Source organism: Nilaparvata lugens, chromosome 14 (genome assembly GCF_014356525.2).
Source record: "Nilaparvata lugens isolate BPH chromosome 14, ASM1435652v1, whole genome shotgun sequence".
NCBI classification, from domain to species: Eukaryota; Metazoa; Arthropoda; class Insecta; order Hemiptera; family Delphacidae; genus Nilaparvata; species Nilaparvata lugens.
Window position 1 is genome coordinate 17,193,126 of NC_052517.1, and position 17,332 is coordinate 17,210,457.

Below are 17,332 nucleotides of genomic sequence, written 5' to 3' on the forward strand. Positions count from 1 at the left end.
TATGCAAGATCTGGAGGACATTATGGATGATTGTGGAGAGCAGTAGGACATAAGATATGGACTTGAAATCAACACTGGTAAAACCAAGTACAAGATTATCAGCAAATACAATATTGTAAAACCGCAACTAAAACTGGAATGTAGTGTTATAGGGAAGTCAGAAGCTATGTCCACCTTGGATCCACTATAAATCAAATCAAATTTTATTTTGCTTTCATAATGAAAATAATAATACATAATACAAAGTTCAGCAAAATAACAATCAATCATCAAACAAGTAACTTGGTAAATCGAAATAACACATAAGAAGCTGTCTGTGGAACTAATGTTTGAGGGCTAACAGCTATTAAGTATCAATGTACATCTATATAATAAGAGAGAGTAGGGTTGTGTTTGTTCGTGTGTTCGCATCAAAACATGTCAACTTGTGGATTGCATACCGGAAAAACGGGAATGATTTAGATCTCCAAATTTTGAACATAGATTCTAAAAATATCAATCTCATGCACCTGGAAGCCCAAGTTTCAATTCTCCTTCTAGATTTTTCAGAATTAATGTTCAAATTCATCTATGCTACCGTAGGCTACCTGAAGTTCCATAGCCCAAAAGTGTGTTTTTTATGAGCTGGTTATAATGGTGTTATAAGACTACCATTTAAGAACGTCTATGTAGCGCAGCGGTAAAACGCTTGCTTACGGAGCAATAGTTCCCCTCGGTTCAAATCCCCAATGTTTCCCAATTTTTTTGTTCTTAATTTTTTCCCTCGAAACGTATTATTATCAATTATTTTTTGAATGAATTTGTTTTCATCACTATTGAACTTGGATTTTATCAAATAATTATTTTTAATGTAAAATTTTGCCACCAGTACAAATGAATTGGACATAGTCTTCATGCTGTAGGCCTATAATTGAATTTCATAAGAAAAACATGAATAGATCACAATAAAATAAGTAATAATTTATAATTATTTTTCAGTTATAATGTACTATCAGAATGAATTCCCAGTGAAACGAGTATTTTAGGTATTTTGTTTGGAATTGGGAAAACAAAAGGCTACCTGATTCAAATTGAGGAGGATCCTAATCGAACTAAAATTGATTGATGTATTGGAAAAATCAATAAGATTCTGTGAGGTTTTCAAGTATTATGTATTCTTCAGTTTTCTATACTATAATAAAGGAAAGAACTGGCTTATACACGTAAAGAATAGGGAATTATGTTTGACGCATCATCACGTCTGAAATATACTCAACTGATTAATTTGAAATTTTGCATATAGATTCTTCATTAACCGAGGATGGCCTATTTTCAAATTTCGAATTTTTTATTACGTCAAGTTTTCATTTTGCAGTTTTAAAATAGACCCTTGCGAAGCACGGGTTACCTACTACTGTAGTCCTCAATATAAAAATCACAATACAGAAACAAATGTATGAATAAACTTATGAATGTGAATAAAGACAAACATGTCAGGAATAGAACGGGAAAGAATAAATTGAAATGTATAATTTGAAGCATTATATAATAGAGGTATTATTATTGAAAATTTATATCTTATCCAAAACAGCACCCAGAACAGTTCCTTTCTCAAATTTTCATAGAAACAGTACAAAGGAGGTTGTGTTTATCACTCCATAAGTTTTGTTCAATCTTTGATCCTAAATATATGATTATATAAACTAGAAGACCAGAATTTAGATGAGTTGAAAACCAAACACCGAAAAAATTCATGAATCATCTCTGATAACTGGAGAATAATGTATTAATTGAAAAAAAAACTAAACTTTAGAAGGAACAATGACAGGAGATAAATGTAAAATTGGAAGGAGTAGAAGTAGCCTGAACATCACTGTTATGACAGTGCATATTTCAATGATATTGACAGAAGAAGAATTTCATGACTGGAAAATGGAAGTGTCTGGTTTTCTATGAATACCACAGAATTGTTTTGTGCAACTGTGGTAGGAGTAAAGCTAGCCACAAGGTAGACAATGACAGACAGATAAAGAGAGAAAGGGGCAATGCCATTCAACTATGATCAGGATCTTTCTCCTTGTTATGGCCACCGAGGTGGGCGCAATAACAAATTACTTAGTAGCTTCTACTGGTTTAGCCAGGTTGGACTGAGTGAACACAAATTGAAACGAATACACTTTTATTAATAATCGGAGGACCAGACCAACAATAAGTTGATCAAATGAATTACTCAAACCAATAAATCAAGTTCAATACAATAAAGCGGTATAAAACAAAGTCTTTCATACAAAGGTGGGAATCTCACTACACTAGGCGGAAGCAGAACTTGCTTAGTTTTATACTGTCTTTATGAATTATACTCAACAATAATAAGTCTCAGATTGATATTGAAGCGGTATCACAGTAATAAAACACTTGGAGTGGATTAATCTTGTAGAGAATCGACATGAATGTAACTTGGAGTGGGAAAACGACACAAGACTAGCAGGAGGCGGGATTGACTTTTCACAGTGAACTGAGTGAACGATGACGCGAGAGCAACTCCTTCAAAGAAGAACGGCTCCTCAGCGAACGATAGTTCAAATAGCTCTGTATGAACTAGAGGCAGCGCTTGTAGCGGTTACTTACCACAACTGGTTGGCGGTAACACTCCTGTGTGTGTCCTTAGATTGGTGATGAGGAATGATTTCTTTGTTGTTTTGTAATTACATAATCACAGCTGAAGAGTCTTTCTCTTGTGTGTGTCCTTAGATGAGTGACGAGATTTGATATCATTGATGATTTGTAATCACAAAGATATCAGCTAAAAGGTCTTTCTCCATTAGTGTGTATTCAGATGTCTAGTAAGCTTTGATTTCAATGCTGCTTTGTAATCACATAAATCACAGCTGAAGGGTCTTTCTGTGTGTGTCTTTAGATGCATCATGAGATGTGCTTTCTGTGTTGCCTTGTAATCACATAATTCACAGCTGAAGGGTCTTTCTCCTTTGTGTTTCCTCAGATGAGTGATGAGACTTGACTTCTGTGTTGCTTTGTAATCACATAAATCACAGCTGAAAGGTCTTTCTCCTGTGTGTGTCCTTAGATGAGCGATGACATCTGATTTCTGTGTTGCTTTGTAATCACATAAATCACAGCTGAAGGGTCTTTCTCCTGTGTGTGTCTTCAGATGAATGATGAGACTTGATTTCCGTGATGCTTTGTAATCACATAGATCACAGCTGAAGGGTTTTTCTCCTGTGTGTGTCTTCAGATGAATGATGAGATGTGATTTCTGTGTTGCCTTGTAATCACATAATTCACAGATGAAGGGTCTTTCTCCTTTGTGTTTCCTCAGATGAGTGATGAGACTTGACTTCTGTTTTGCTTTGTAATCACATAAATCACAGCTGAAAGGTCTTTCTCCTGTGTGTGTCCTTAGATGCATGATGAGATCACATTTCTGTGTTGCTTTGTAATCACATAAATCACAGCTGAAAGGTCTTTCTCCTGTGTGTGCCCTTAGGTGGATGAGAAGATCTGTTTTCTGTTTTGCCTTGTAATCACATAATTCACAGCTGAAGGGTCTTTCTCCTGTGTGTTTCCTCAGATGAGTGATGAGTATCGACTTCTGTGTTGCTTTGTAATCACATAGATCACAGCTGAAGGGTTTTTCTCCTGTGTGTGTCTTCAGATGAATGATGAGATGTGATTTCTGTGTTGCCTTGTAATCACATAATTCACAGATGAAGGGTCTTTCTCCTTTGTGTTTCCTCAGATGAGTGATGAGACTTGACTTCTGTTTTGCTTTGTAATCACATAAATCACAGCTGAAGGGTTTTTCTCCTGTGTGTGTCTTCAGATGAATGATGAGATGTGATTTCTGTGTTGCCTTGTAATCACATAATTCACAGATGAAGGGTCTTTCTCCTTTGTGTTTCCTCAGATGAGTGATGAGTCTTGACTTCTGCGTTACTTTGTAGTCACATAAATCACAGCTTAAGAGTTTTTCTCCTGTGTGTGTTCTTAGATGAGTGACAAGATTTGATTTCTTTGTTGTTTTGTAATCACAGAATTTGCAAGGATGTTTTCCACCCATGTGTTTTCTATAATGAAGATTTATTTCTCTTCTGCTGCTGAATTCTTCACCACGCAACTGACACTTTGTTGATTCACTATCACTTTCTGCATGAATCACATTCTTCCTTGCATTTTTGATTGGTAAGTCCACCTCATTGCTATCTTCTTCAGGATCTTCCATCATACTGTTTCCATGAGTTGCATCAATAGACCTATGGAAGCTTGAACCTCCCTGTTCCTCGAAGAATGGTCGACCCACTACAGATGACACATTCTCACTTTCATTATGTTCAGATACTACATCAGAAGAAAAACCTTCGATTTGCATCAATGCATCTGAATGGTCTGTTTCAAAGGATGTGTGTTCCTCCTCAATTTCTCCAGTTTCAAATTTTATTTGTTCAATTACAGAGGAGTCAAAGTTCAGTCTAGGCCTATCTGATGAAAGAGAATAGATGCTTTCAATCCGCAAACTGCTGTCTCTCTCTTGCTTTATGTCTCCACTTCTCACTTCAACTTCTACCTTGAGTTGTTGCCAATCAAAATTGTCCATGTCTGATCCTTGATGTTGTGAATGAGGCATTGACCTTGAGTTGTCTCGACCTTGACCATCCAAGTAGTTTGGCTGCATCTGGACTGGACTGGATCCTCTGTGGCTTCCACACTCTTCTCCCTGTAAGCAAGCCAGTGGCTGAGTTAGTCAGATTTGGTAGGGTATTTGGACAAATAATTCACCACTAATTCATGGCTCATAACAGATTTAATGATCTCGAAATTTATGAATGAACTTCAAGGGCCAGTTTTCCAGCTCAGGATTCAGCCAAGTTCTAGGCTTTAAACAGCTGGTTTTAGAAAATTGGCTTTCTGGAATGTAATAAATAATAAATTCATAATATTCAATTTGAATAGTAAAATGTTATAAGAAGCTTTTCCAAACTCAAGCTAATGAAGACATATACCTAAGATCAACAATGTCCCAGGAACGTCTGAGTGGTCTAGCGAACATAAAATAGCTCAGTCCCTAGATCTTAAAGAACTGGAGAAGGAATTTTTCTATGCAAAGGTCAGACGAGTTCTACTTAATTATACAGGTGTGTTGAACAAACTCGTGTTGTAGCAATTGTAGTTTTAATTACTTAGCAAGTTAAATAGGCCTAATACTCTCTTACAGTCTCTTGATTTAGAACTACTGTCTTAATTATGTTTTCTTATTGTGTACTATATCTGTTCCGAACATAAAAATAGTTTAATCAGATATTTTGTGTTACTGTTCTAGTCCAGTCAACGAAAGATTTTAGATTTTAGTGAAAGTTTGGAACACAAATTCAACTCCACAGCTCTTTTAAGGATAGTAAGAGGATTAACATATCAAAATTCCTCACCCCTACCCCATGTGCTAAAGAGGTGGGGGTGGTTTGAAAGTACCATTTTTTTCATTTTTCGCATATATCTCGGAAACTATGCATCTTATGAACATCCGCTCTTAAAGGTGAGACATTATTTGAAAATACACTTCTGCCTTCAATTTTTTCATCTTTTCGGCCTTACAATTTTTGAAGAGAATCTTGAGATTTGACTCTTAAACCTAAAACTGCAACAGTCATATGGGAATGCATGAAATAGTCGAATTATACAAGAAATGAAAGATAATTTAATGCTCTACAATCTCGTAATTAGCACATTCTTTTTTCATCAACTTTTGAAAAGTTATAAGACTTGAAAGAGCGAAAAATGGAAGAAAAACTGGGTTTTCGAAAATGCATCACTTTAGAACATATATATCTCGGAAAGTATCAGATTTATCGAAAACCTCTACCAAACAAATCTTGTACGAAATTTATCAAGCTTCATTTTTATACAGTTGATTATGTCAATAGAACTCATTGTTTCCAAAATATAAGCATGTAAGTAATAAGTGGGAAATGCAATTTTCAAACCACCCTCATCCCTTCAGCACATGATTTAGGGGTTGGGATTTTTGATATGCTCACCTCCAAACTAGTGTCAACAAAGCTGCAAAGTCTAAAATTGAGTTCCAAACATTTCCCTCCAAATTTCATTGTCAACTGATCTATTGTTGCTGAACAGAAAATTTCATTCTCAACACTAAAACTGCTGCAACAGTCGTAGGGAAATGCGAAAAATAATGAAAATATACATCAAATTGAAGATAATTGAATTATCTCCAATTTGATGCTCCATCAGCTCATAATCAGCCTTTTTTTCCATCAATCGTTCAAAAATTATAAGGCCGAAAAGATGAAGAAATTGGAGGCAGAAGTGTTTTTTAAAAAATGTCTCAACTTTAAGAGCGGATATCTCAGAAAATATAAGAGATATGGAAAAATGTGGAGAACAAAACTTGTTGGTAATTTTGTGAGCTTCAATTTTGTATAGGGTACTAATGTTCATAAGATGCATAGTTTCCGAGATATATGCGAAAAATGAAAAAATGGTACTTTCAAACCCTTTAGCACATGGGGGAGGGGTGAGGACTTTCAATATCTTAATCCTCTTACTATCCTTAAAAGAGCTGTGGAGTTGAAAATTTTGTTCCACAATTTTCCCTCCATACCTTTATTTAAGCATTCATTGCCTGCACTAATTCCTCAATATTTATATTTGTTTTAATGTCATTTTCAACTTGAACAGCTGATAACCTTCGGGCAAATTTCTAAGTAAACAATTATTTGATGGGATACCTGGTGTTGAGGGGGGGGGGCAGCTTTTGCCGATTTTGCTCAGGGCGGCAAAGTCCCTAGGGCCGTGCCTGTTCTCAAACAAGAATAATTTAGGGGAATAAGATAATGAGGATTGGCGGCAACATAATTATTTGAAACTACAATCAGACTACTGTATGTGTGTATATAATTGTTTTCAGAGTACTTTTTCCTTTGTGTAAATTGTGAAATCCGATGATTTTTTAAAAGTCGTCAAAACAGCTGTTCTAGAGATGAAATATCTCGACTATATGCTATTTTTATAGACTGCTCTACCTACCTACCTCATGCACAAGAAGGAGGTTACAAAGTCCATTTCTCAAGGATGGGGTGGACCCCTCATTAGTTCCCCAGGAGAAAGACTGGGTAGAGTAATGGGCAGGTAAAGACTGCCAGTTGATAGATCTGATAAATAACCATACAGGGTATGAATTTGAAAAAAAATTTTTAGCCGTTTTGAGAAAATCGTGAAAAACATGGTTTAATAGCAACTGTCATTTTTCTCAAGAATATTATGGAGCTCCTGCAATTTTCTTGGAAATGAGACTCATGCCCGTTGATAGGGCTTATGAATAGCTATCCATGGTATAAATTTGAAGAAAAACATTAGAGCTGTTTTCGAGAAAACTGTGAAAAACATGGTTTTTTAGTCATTATCTGCCATTTTTCTCATGAATATTACAGATCTCCTGATATTTTCCCAGAAATGAGACTCCTGCCAGTTGATAGGGCTTATGAATAGCTATCCATGGTATAAATTTGAAGAAAATCGTTAAATCCGTTTTTGATAAAAAAGTGAAATACATGGTTTTCTAGTAATTATCTGCCATTTTTCCGCCATCTTGAATTGAATTTCTTATTGTAGGATCCTCATGGTATAAGGACCTTAAGTTTTAAATTTCAAGTCAATTGGATAATTAGGAATGGAGTTATCATGTTCACAGACATACACACAAACCAACACCAACACCCAAAAATAATGTTTTTGGACTCAGGGGGCCTTGAAATGTATAGAAAACTTGAAATTAGGGTACCTTAATTTTTTTGGAAAGCAATACTTTCCTTACCTATGGTAATAGGGCAAGGAAAGTAAAAATCAGTGGTTGAAATTTAATGTACCATAAGTTGAGAAGCCCAATCAAACATAGCTTTCTCCAATGTGATTCAGTGGCATATTGTTGGGTTAATGATTCTAGAACAAACTCTTTTTTTGCTGTGAATTTTCAACTCTGATAAAGATTATCAATACAATTTTGACAAAAGAATAGTTATTCTATTTTATGGTGTTCCTGGACATGAAGAGATTTCATAAAAGAAAATCAGAATTTTTCCTACAGCCAAGCATGGGACACCTGCCAGTCATAGATGAATATTGTGCTACTGTAGCACATTACTTTTAATACACCATTTGCTATAAATCAATCATAAAAGATGAGTAAAATTCAAATTAAACTTTTTAACAGAAGCTGGACCTATTCAATAGAAATTAACTTAATAAGAAATTAATTGATTTTACAGATTATGTTAGGCCTAGTCTATTTTTGTTTTTATTCTCATATAACTATTGAATAAATAAATAAATTCAATTTTATTGTCAGCCAGCCAAAAAAGCACAAGACAAAGTGCCGGTTGCACAACAGCCGGTTAAATTTTAACCGGGATTAATTCCACGAAGACCAATCAGAGAAGCCGTCTTTTCAAAAACGCCTTCTCTGATTGGTTCTCGTGAAATTAATCACGGTTAAAATTTAACCGGCTGTTGTGCAACCGGGCCAAAGTCACACAAATAGAACATGAAATAGACAGTCACACATTAAGAGACACATTGTTACTATTACATTGCTATTTAGATTACATTTCCAAGGCCCGGTTGCACAACAGCCGGTTAAATTTTAACCGTGATTAATTTCACGAGAACCAATCAGAGAAGGCGTTTTTGAAAAGACGGCTTCTCTGATTGGTCTTCGTGGAATTAATCACAGTTAAAATTTAACCGGTTGTTGTGCAACCGGCACCAAATATTACAAATAACAAAGACAATATTACAAAATTAAGCAGCTAGTTCATACGTGCTAACAATAAGAATTAAGGTATGCTAATTCTGCTCTCGTAAAATTCACTTAATTTATAAAAAGGATTTTTTGCCAGCCAATCGTGCACCTTTAATTTGAACAGTTTTAGGGGTGTTTGTTGGAGGTGTAGCGGTAACTTATTATACACCTTTTGCCCAACTGCTTCAAAACTGTTTAAAGATTTAGACAATCTTTGGTATTGAATATAGATCTGTCTATTGTTTCTGGTATTAACAGAGTGAACAGTATTTCTATATTGATAACGATGCAGATTCTCCTTAGTGTGTAACAAAACAAAATATATGTACTGATTTATTATCAGATTTATTTACAGATCTTATTACCGTATAGAGTAGGCTACTTACGTCTGATTCCATTGCAGTGAATAGAATGATAATATTATATTCAGATTGATATTAAAATAGAAATACTGTAGAATATTAATATAATAATAATAAACACTTCTAAATGAACAAAGGCAAGCTAGCAAAATCAATACAAACCACTCTCGGTCTGACTCAGACAGCACCGTATCGCGCATGCGGTAGTAACGGTTTTTTCCCGTTCCATTCTGTCAGATCTTTGAATGTAACGTTCTTTGTGATGATGGTTACCGAGCACCGTAACTGGAGCCGTCATTCCATTTTGATGATGATATTATTATCCAATGATGATTTATCATTAAATTCGATATAATAATCAATATATTATCATCATTTCATTCAATAAAATAAAGAGTACTTTTCAATAATATAATTAATAGAATATAACGGTTGTTATTTTACTAATGTTGAAAAACACTATATCCAAGTCAGCTTATATTTTCATTTCAAAGCAAAAACCTAACCCCATAACCTCCCCTTTTATATTAAAAACATTAATGAACATAAATATTTGTAAAAACCCATAATCCCTTCCAGCATATTGCAATTTCAAAGCAAAATCCTAACCCCCTAACCTATCTTTTCACCTTTAAAATATCAAAAACCATAATTCTACCTGTATCCTAGCCCTTTCTAGCATATTGCAATTTCAAAGCAAAAGTCCAACCTAACCTTATGGAACATTATTGAATGTAACACAAAAAACCTAACCACTAACATCTAACCCTTTCACATTTAATAATTCAGATTTCAAAGCAAAAACCTAACCTAACCTTATGGAACATTATTGAATATAACACAAGGAGACCTAACCACTAACATCTAGCCCTTTCATATTTGATAATTCAGATTTCAAAGCAAAAACCTAACCTATCCTTATGAAACATTATTAAATATAATCTAAATAAAACCTAACCCTTAACCCTATTTTTTCAATTAGTTGAATTTCTGCATTGTTGATAGACAACGTGGCAACCTTGCAATGTGTGAAAGAGATAGCGCCATCTGCTTTGTTGAAAGATAGACAAGGATAGCAACACCATTGCAAATCACACACTGCCATTATAACGTGGACCTCACTATAGATACTCAAAGAATACTTTTGAATATCTATGTGATAACTGTGACCGTTGCTGACCGTTACTCTGTATCTGTGACAAAGAGAAGCTGCTAAATCAATGAAAATGAATGCTTGTGGTATTCACGAGCGTTTGCATCGTGCGAAGCATGCGGCTAAGGGTGTGCGTTCACAGCCAACACATGTGACTGTTTGCCGAGACATGTGGGTGAATCGAAACCATAGAAAAATGGTAACATAAAAAGATATCCTATAGTATGTCTTTTACGTTTCAAATTACAAGTCAATTTCTTGTTAACTCAAGCTGACTACTGGTCAAAATAATTCATGGATATAGACTCATCTCCGGGAGACATTTTCATAAATGCAGGCTTTAATTATCAACTAGGACTGAACATGAATGGTAAAATAAGAGCAATCAGATCACTCCCGTGTTATTGGGTGAGCACGTTATTTGTAGATCCCGGCTGACGTATGACAGTAAGGCCGTTTGAAGGCTTAAGTTATATATTCAGGCAATGTGGAACCTTCCCGCAAGGGACTCCCCACCAACAAAGTCTAACTTAATTTGAAAAATTTAGAGCAATCAACAAATTGAATAAATAACGGTTGCTATGGTTGCATCATCACATTCTTCCAGTTTGAGAGAATACCAACTCAAGAGTTGTGAGGTTTAGGTACTCAGGAAGAGAGATACTGTGGATTCACTTACATCTTGATGATGGATGAATGCATACTCAGGATTGGCTTGAATAAGTTCAACCTCTGTAACATTAAATGATTGAACGGTGGTATCCATCATTTGTAATTGATGATAGATGACCTGTTTTGTAAAAGTAATTATTCAATCAAACTTGTTCAAAAATCTTTAAGGAAGCAATTGAAACAAATAACGACTCATGCATACTAGCAATCAGACTTACACCTCGAACGGTACAACTAATTGAGCAAAAATAGAGAAATCAATTATCACATAGAATACTTTTGAGAAAAAAAGGACTGTATTCGCAGCTTGAATCACCCCAAAGACTTCTGCTACTGCAAATATTGACAACAGGGTAAACAGCTAGATGGAAATTTGATAAACACTATGGGTATGCGACTAAGTGTCACCCCGACTACTTGTCCCCTTTTAAAACCGGTTTTTAGGGGACAAGTAGACGTGAGCCATACCCGACTACTTGTCTCCTTTCTAAGGAGGTGACAACTAGTTGAGGGGACACCTTGACGCGAGATTGTGAGGTGTCAAGTTGTCGTTTACGGTCATGACTAGTTGGTACCTCTGGTCCAGTAGGTGTTAAGTAGTCGGGATGACAACTAGTCGGCAATGGTATATTTTTACAAGGGTACAAATAGTAGTCTATGGTCACGACAACCTATCCCCTTGACTCCACTCCACAAGAAATCACCATTCCAGCTGGCTCTTCATTTGAAAGTTGGAAAATGAAGCCTAACTCAAGTTCTATGTGAAAAGGCATTAAGATTCCTAATTTTGATATAAGATATATAATAAGACTTCATGTAATACCTCAGTTGATAAACAGACTGATAGCTTCATCTGCTATATCATTGATGGATGAAAATTTTAATGTCCTAGCATTAGGCTTAATTTACTCGTAAACGGTGCGCCTGACAGGAAAATATAACTGAACAAAATGTGTTCAGCATTGTGTTCTACATCTGGTTCAGTCATCAAAAGGGCTTATTATTCATTTTTTCTGTTTTTAACCAAATTGAAAAAAAATTGTCCTAACAATAGACGGCAAATATCTCCCGAACCGTGCATTTGACGGGAAAATGTTACTGAACCAAAAGTGCTTAGAATTTGATTTTACATCATAACCAGTGATAAAAATCGCTCAATCCCTCCTCCCTACGCCACGAGGGTGTGAGTTGTGCCAACTGGTGATCTGTAGGTGACAAGTAGTCAGGGTGACACATTGACGCCAGCATGCAAGGTGTCATGTAGACGTGAGCCATACCTTTCTACTTTTCTCCTTTCTAAGGTGGTGACAACTAGTCGAGGGGACACCTTGACGCGAGGGTGCGAGGTGTCAAGTTGTCGTTTATGGTCTTGACTAGTTGGCACCTTTGGTCCAGTAGGTGTCAAGTAGTCGGGAGGACAACTTGACGGCAATGGCATATTTTTACGAGGGTACAAGTAGTCGCCTATGGCCAAAATGACCAAGTGTCAAGTAGTCAGGGTGACAACTAGACGGCTACCCAACGCTACTATTCAAAAATAGTGTTCATCGTTCAAGCGCTCATCGAATTTCCATCTAGCTGTTTACCCTGTTGTTAATATTTGCAGTAGCAGAGGTCTTCAGGATGATTTACAACATTTTATTTGAATTTTCGTTTAATAATAATTATTCATTTAACCAATCTGTGCCAAGGGCTGACTATCAAGAAGGAAGAGCTGTGCTGGTCTGATAACATCCGAGGGTGGAGAAACATTCGTTCATGCGGGGTTGCATTGGTCGCTGTGCACAGTAGAAAACGGATTAGTGTAGTACTCCTGGAAGGGCTGTTTCCGGGAATGTGCAACTGGCGCCCAGCGGTCAGAATGTGTTTGGCCACTCACAGATTGAACGTAACAAGGTGAACGTCCATGACGTCATCACGAGTGATGCCATTTCCCTCTCATTATGTTCCCCGACTGAAGGAGCAAAATTCAAATTCACTTTAAAAGTTTAAATTCACTTTTTTTTAGTATCCTAAGGAAGCTTAGGAACGTTCCGATACCTCAAAAGTATCGATACCTCAAAAGTATCGATACCAGTACTTGGTATCGGTATCGAAACAAAAGTATCGATACCTCTAAGGTATAGGAAGAAAAGTATCGATATGAGTAGGTATCGGAATATGAGTACTTTTGAAAATTAATTCGATACTCCAGAAAAACTTACGTTTCCGGTTACCTATTGTACTTTTGTACCTACTATATTGATCTTGAATAAATTAAATACCGTAATAGATTGTGTAGGAATCCTACAGGATAGCCTACTTCAACTAGGCCTATTTCACCAACGGTTTTCTCAACAACAAAATAGAATAGAATTGGCTCAAACTTCTTGTTAGCCATAGGCCTATATTTATTTAGGCATTTGTTAGGTTATTTGATAGTATTAAAAGATTTCAAATATTTTTGAAAATAACTTTGTTGATTGTTGATAACAAACTTACCTGAATAAACTCCCTTCTACAGTCTTTACAGACTTGGAGCCTGACGCTGAAGCTTTTTCATTCACAGATTTACTATTAATAACTGGTACCGTGAACTTTCATAAATTATGTTTAAACAAATTGGATGTGTTTCCGCAGTATTTTATTTCTTTAAAACATGACTTGCATTTTGCAGCTGAATGGTTTGATTTTGTAAAATACTCCCAAACATCCGATCTTGGAGGAGACATTTCCAATTCTCAATGAAAGAATGAAACATGAACATGAAAATACAATGTATTTTCACTTACCAACAGGCAAACGCAAACGCTCAGAGAGATAAATAGAGTCAACGAGTGGCGAACTGGTGATATAGGTTATACAACTTGTATCCAGATTATTGTTTGTCGACTACGATGGTCTTTCAAAGTCTCAGATACAATGGTGATAAAATACTCAGTTGAATTTTATAACCACTCATTTGATGCAATTAGAGTACTGTACCTACTTAATTTTATAAACGATATAGATTTACCGATAGAATATTTTTGATTCGATACGACTGATCCGAGTACTTTTTGATTCGATACGAGTACTTTTGATTCGATACCGAGTAAGTATCGAAACAAAAGTATCGATGCCAAAAGTACTTGGTATCGAAAGGAAAGTATCGATACAAGTAAAGTAGTTACTTGTATCGGAACGTCCCTAAGGAAGCTTCAAGCAAAACACTACTGTATTATGACAACATATTAGCAAAGTTAATGAGATACTTATTTCTATTCTATAATTACATTCTAATTGATATTGAAAGATTGGGTTAGAACCATGATTGTACAAACAATCATTCATTAAGATTCAGTCATCTTGAATGAATAATGGTTCTAGCAAACACATCGTCTCAATCATTCATTCTAATGTTTTGACTTTTCATTTCTGAATTGATGACAAAGACAATGTGGGTGATAGATAAAGATATATTTTTTGAATACTGAAAACCTTCAAACACTAATAATTTTGAACCTTCGTCACTCAGCGTAGCAAACATATCAACACTGTTCATTTTCTCACTGATGGTGACAGCCTGAAAGAGTCAATATGTGCTAATTATCGAAAAGTTGATGGGGTGGTGTGGTTTTGACAAATCGGGGGATTCCCGGTCGTCAACCTTTTCAACATACTGTCAGAGCTGGAAATTCGATGTATTCATGATTTCAAAATTCGTCCCAAATTGAGAAAAATCAATGGAACACTTTTGGAGTCGAATAGGAAAGGAATGGTCGTTATATAGAAGATGGTTGTCGAAAAGTTTATATACCGTTATCACTTCCAGAGAGAGAGAGAGAGAGAGAGAGAGAGAGAGAGAGAGTGTGATTGATTGATTATATGCCTTTATTAGGGCGGAGTTAGGACTCCTGGTCCTCTTTTCCACACAACCCTTAACAATAATCCTTAGAGAGAGAGAGAGAGAGAGAGAGAGAGAGAGAGAGAGAGAGAGAGAGAGAGTGTGATTGATTGATTATATGCCTTTATTAGGGCGGAGTTAGGACTCCTGGTCCTCTTTGCCACACAACCCTTAACAACCCTTAGAGAGAGAGAGAGAGAGAGAGAGAGAGAGAGAGAGAAAATGTGAATGTCAGTGATGACGTCACGACGTAAACAGTGTACGTGTGTATCGGAGCCATGTATCACTCCCCACTCCCATTTGACCGCTGGGCGCTAGTTGTGTATGTCCATGTTTCCCACCTGTATTTGGCAAGGTAAGGCTTTTCAAGCCCAAAGTTATGGTTTTCCGAACAACCACCATGTATCGTTCCGCCTGTCCATTTCCTTTATAGGGTTGTAATCTATACTATGATAAAGGTAAGAATTGGCTTATACATGTGTAGGGATAGGAAATTCATGAATGACGCATCATCACGTCTCAACTACTGGACTGATTGACTTGAACTTCTGCATAAAGATTCTTAATTAACCAAGGATGGTTATTGGCATATTTTCAATTTTCAAGATTTCATTACAACAAGTTTTCAGTTTGTGAAGTTTTAAAATAGCCCCTTGCGAAGCACGGGTTACCTGTTAGTTATGTTCAAGGTAGCACTTACAGTATACACTATACAGGACACAGGACACATGAGAATAACTATAGTATAGTGAGGTCTACGTTATTATGGCAGAGGGGAAAGATAAGAGAACAGTGTTGCCAATAGCTCTGCCTTGCCACTGTCTTGTATAGAGAATACCTGATACCGTTAACCTAGCGCCGCAGTGCAGGATGGTTTCTCACAGCTTGGCGTTGTTGTCATTTGAGATGGGTGTCTGGCTTGGAAGTGTTTCGGCCGCATTGCAGGATGACTGTTAACGGTTGCCGGAAGATCAACAGCTGGGTTTATTTCGTTATTTTTCGTGATAGAGAAATTCTGATTGCAGATTCGTTCTCAGCGACCCCAAGTTTAGCCTGAAGGCTCAGAATGTCAACAATGTTTTTAAATAATTAAAAATTATCATGACAAATCATTAATATGGTAGTACACCACGTTTCTGGAAACTTTTTACTGGTGACTGGAGTTATTATTGACACACGAAAATAAAAATAATCGTGAGAATGAAAACTGCTGATGAACGCGAATAAGACTGCCACTCCATTGTTCTATTGTCTCGGCTGCTTGGCTGAGCCTAGCTGGAGGGATCAAATAACCGACTGGATTGATCTTTCGTCTGTCCGCTAGGCGGAGCTACGCCGACCATTGCTGGGTGGAAGATATTACTGCGGCCGCTCGCATTCCCATCAACGCTACTATTATTTGCTCAGTGTCTAGTCTGAGTCAGACAAGCATCCAGCCTGCACTGCGGAGCTAGGTTTACATCTGATATGATAATAATAATGTCGAGTAACTTGGCTGGCTCAGGTCTGGTGTCAGAGTTTTCAGGTCGCACCTGATCAATTTCAGGGCCTCTGACATGATCCAGCAACTGCTATCAGGCAGCCGGGGTCGACGTTTAAACGTGTCCACCCGAAACACGGGAAGTAGCCCGAGCAAGATATTTATATCGGTATATATGAAGTAATATTAACCATTCATTTCTGTTAGTTATATTTCATTCATCTTGGAGATTTATTTTTTTAATGATTAATTGATACATTTTACGATACTTGAGATTAAATATTTTGTTTTACGATATTATATTTGTACTGTGTTGAATAATATGATCTGGTAACGTAGCGAAGGTAGAAAAGGATAGAGCTACCTGATTTGTGGAATGATAGACAAGGATAGCAACAGAAATGTTAATCAAATACTGCATTTTATAACTTGGACCACCTCACTATAGTATTAATAGGGCACAGGAGAAAACTCTTTATAATCATAAATAATTAATGTATATTCTTGACAAATTTGAACATTCTCAGTGACTTGATAACGTGAGTCTTAGGCCTACTATAGAAAGAGAGGCTAGATGCAACCAGGCGTATCGGATACAAGGCCCCACATTATAGGCCTTCCTTTTCCCAATCCAATCTAAGTACAATCGCTATCTTCTTCTTCTTCTTCTTCTTCTTCTTCTTCTTCTTCTTCTTCTTCTTCTTCTTCTTCTCTTCTTCTTCTTCTTCTTCTTCTTCTTCTCTTCTTCTTCTCTTCTTCTTCTTCTTCTTCTTCTTCTTCTTCTTCTTCTTCTTCTTCTTCTTTTTATTTCTCTAGCATTCTCTACAAACATTTCCAATGAATTAGGTGGTCGCGCAGGATTCTACGATTTCTGGTTTTGGAGCTAAAAATTTTCAAAAAGGAGTATTTTTCAAGGGTTTTCTGAAAATTCTGAAAACTCACTTCTCTATAACATTATACAACTTGGAGCATTATGGAGAGATGATGGATA

General features: G+C 36.3%; 3 protein-coding genes across 12 annotated transcripts in view; 1 reads left to right on the forward strand and 2 right to left on the reverse strand.

The window, feature by feature from the left end:
* LOC111054622 (gastrula zinc finger protein XlCGF57.1) overlaps positions 1 to 17,332 on the reverse strand; it is a 721,792-nt gene that overhangs the window by 358,139 nt on the left and 346,321 nt on the right. The window lies entirely within an intron of this gene.
* LOC111060042 (gastrula zinc finger protein XlCGF57.1-like) overlaps positions 1 to 17,332 on the forward strand; it is a 410,286-nt gene that overhangs the window by 193,067 nt on the left and 199,887 nt on the right. The window lies entirely within an intron of this gene.
* LOC111060135 (gastrula zinc finger protein XlCGF57.1-like) lies at positions 1,403 to 9,350 on the reverse strand. 3 transcript variants are annotated; one of them, XM_039440940.1, is made up of 3 exons: positions 9,196 to 9,320; positions 7,043 to 7,163; positions 1,403 to 4,711 (listed from the first exon to the last, which is right to left on the reverse strand). In XM_039440940.1, the coding sequence occupies exon 3, from the start codon at positions 4,667 to 4,669 to the stop codon at positions 2,801 to 2,803; it is 1,869 nt and encodes a 622-aa protein (XP_039296874.1). In that variant the 5' UTR covers positions 4,670 to 4,711; positions 7,043 to 7,163; positions 9,196 to 9,320; the 3' UTR covers positions 1,403 to 2,800. The 3 variants fall into 3 exon arrangements, with proteins under 3 accessions (XP_039296874.1, XP_039296872.1, XP_039296873.1); XM_039440938.1 differs by lacking the exon at positions 7,043 to 7,163 and having other exon boundaries at positions 9,196 to 9,350; XM_039440939.1 differs by lacking the exon at positions 7,043 to 7,163 and having other exon boundaries at positions 1,403 to 4,702; positions 9,196 to 9,326.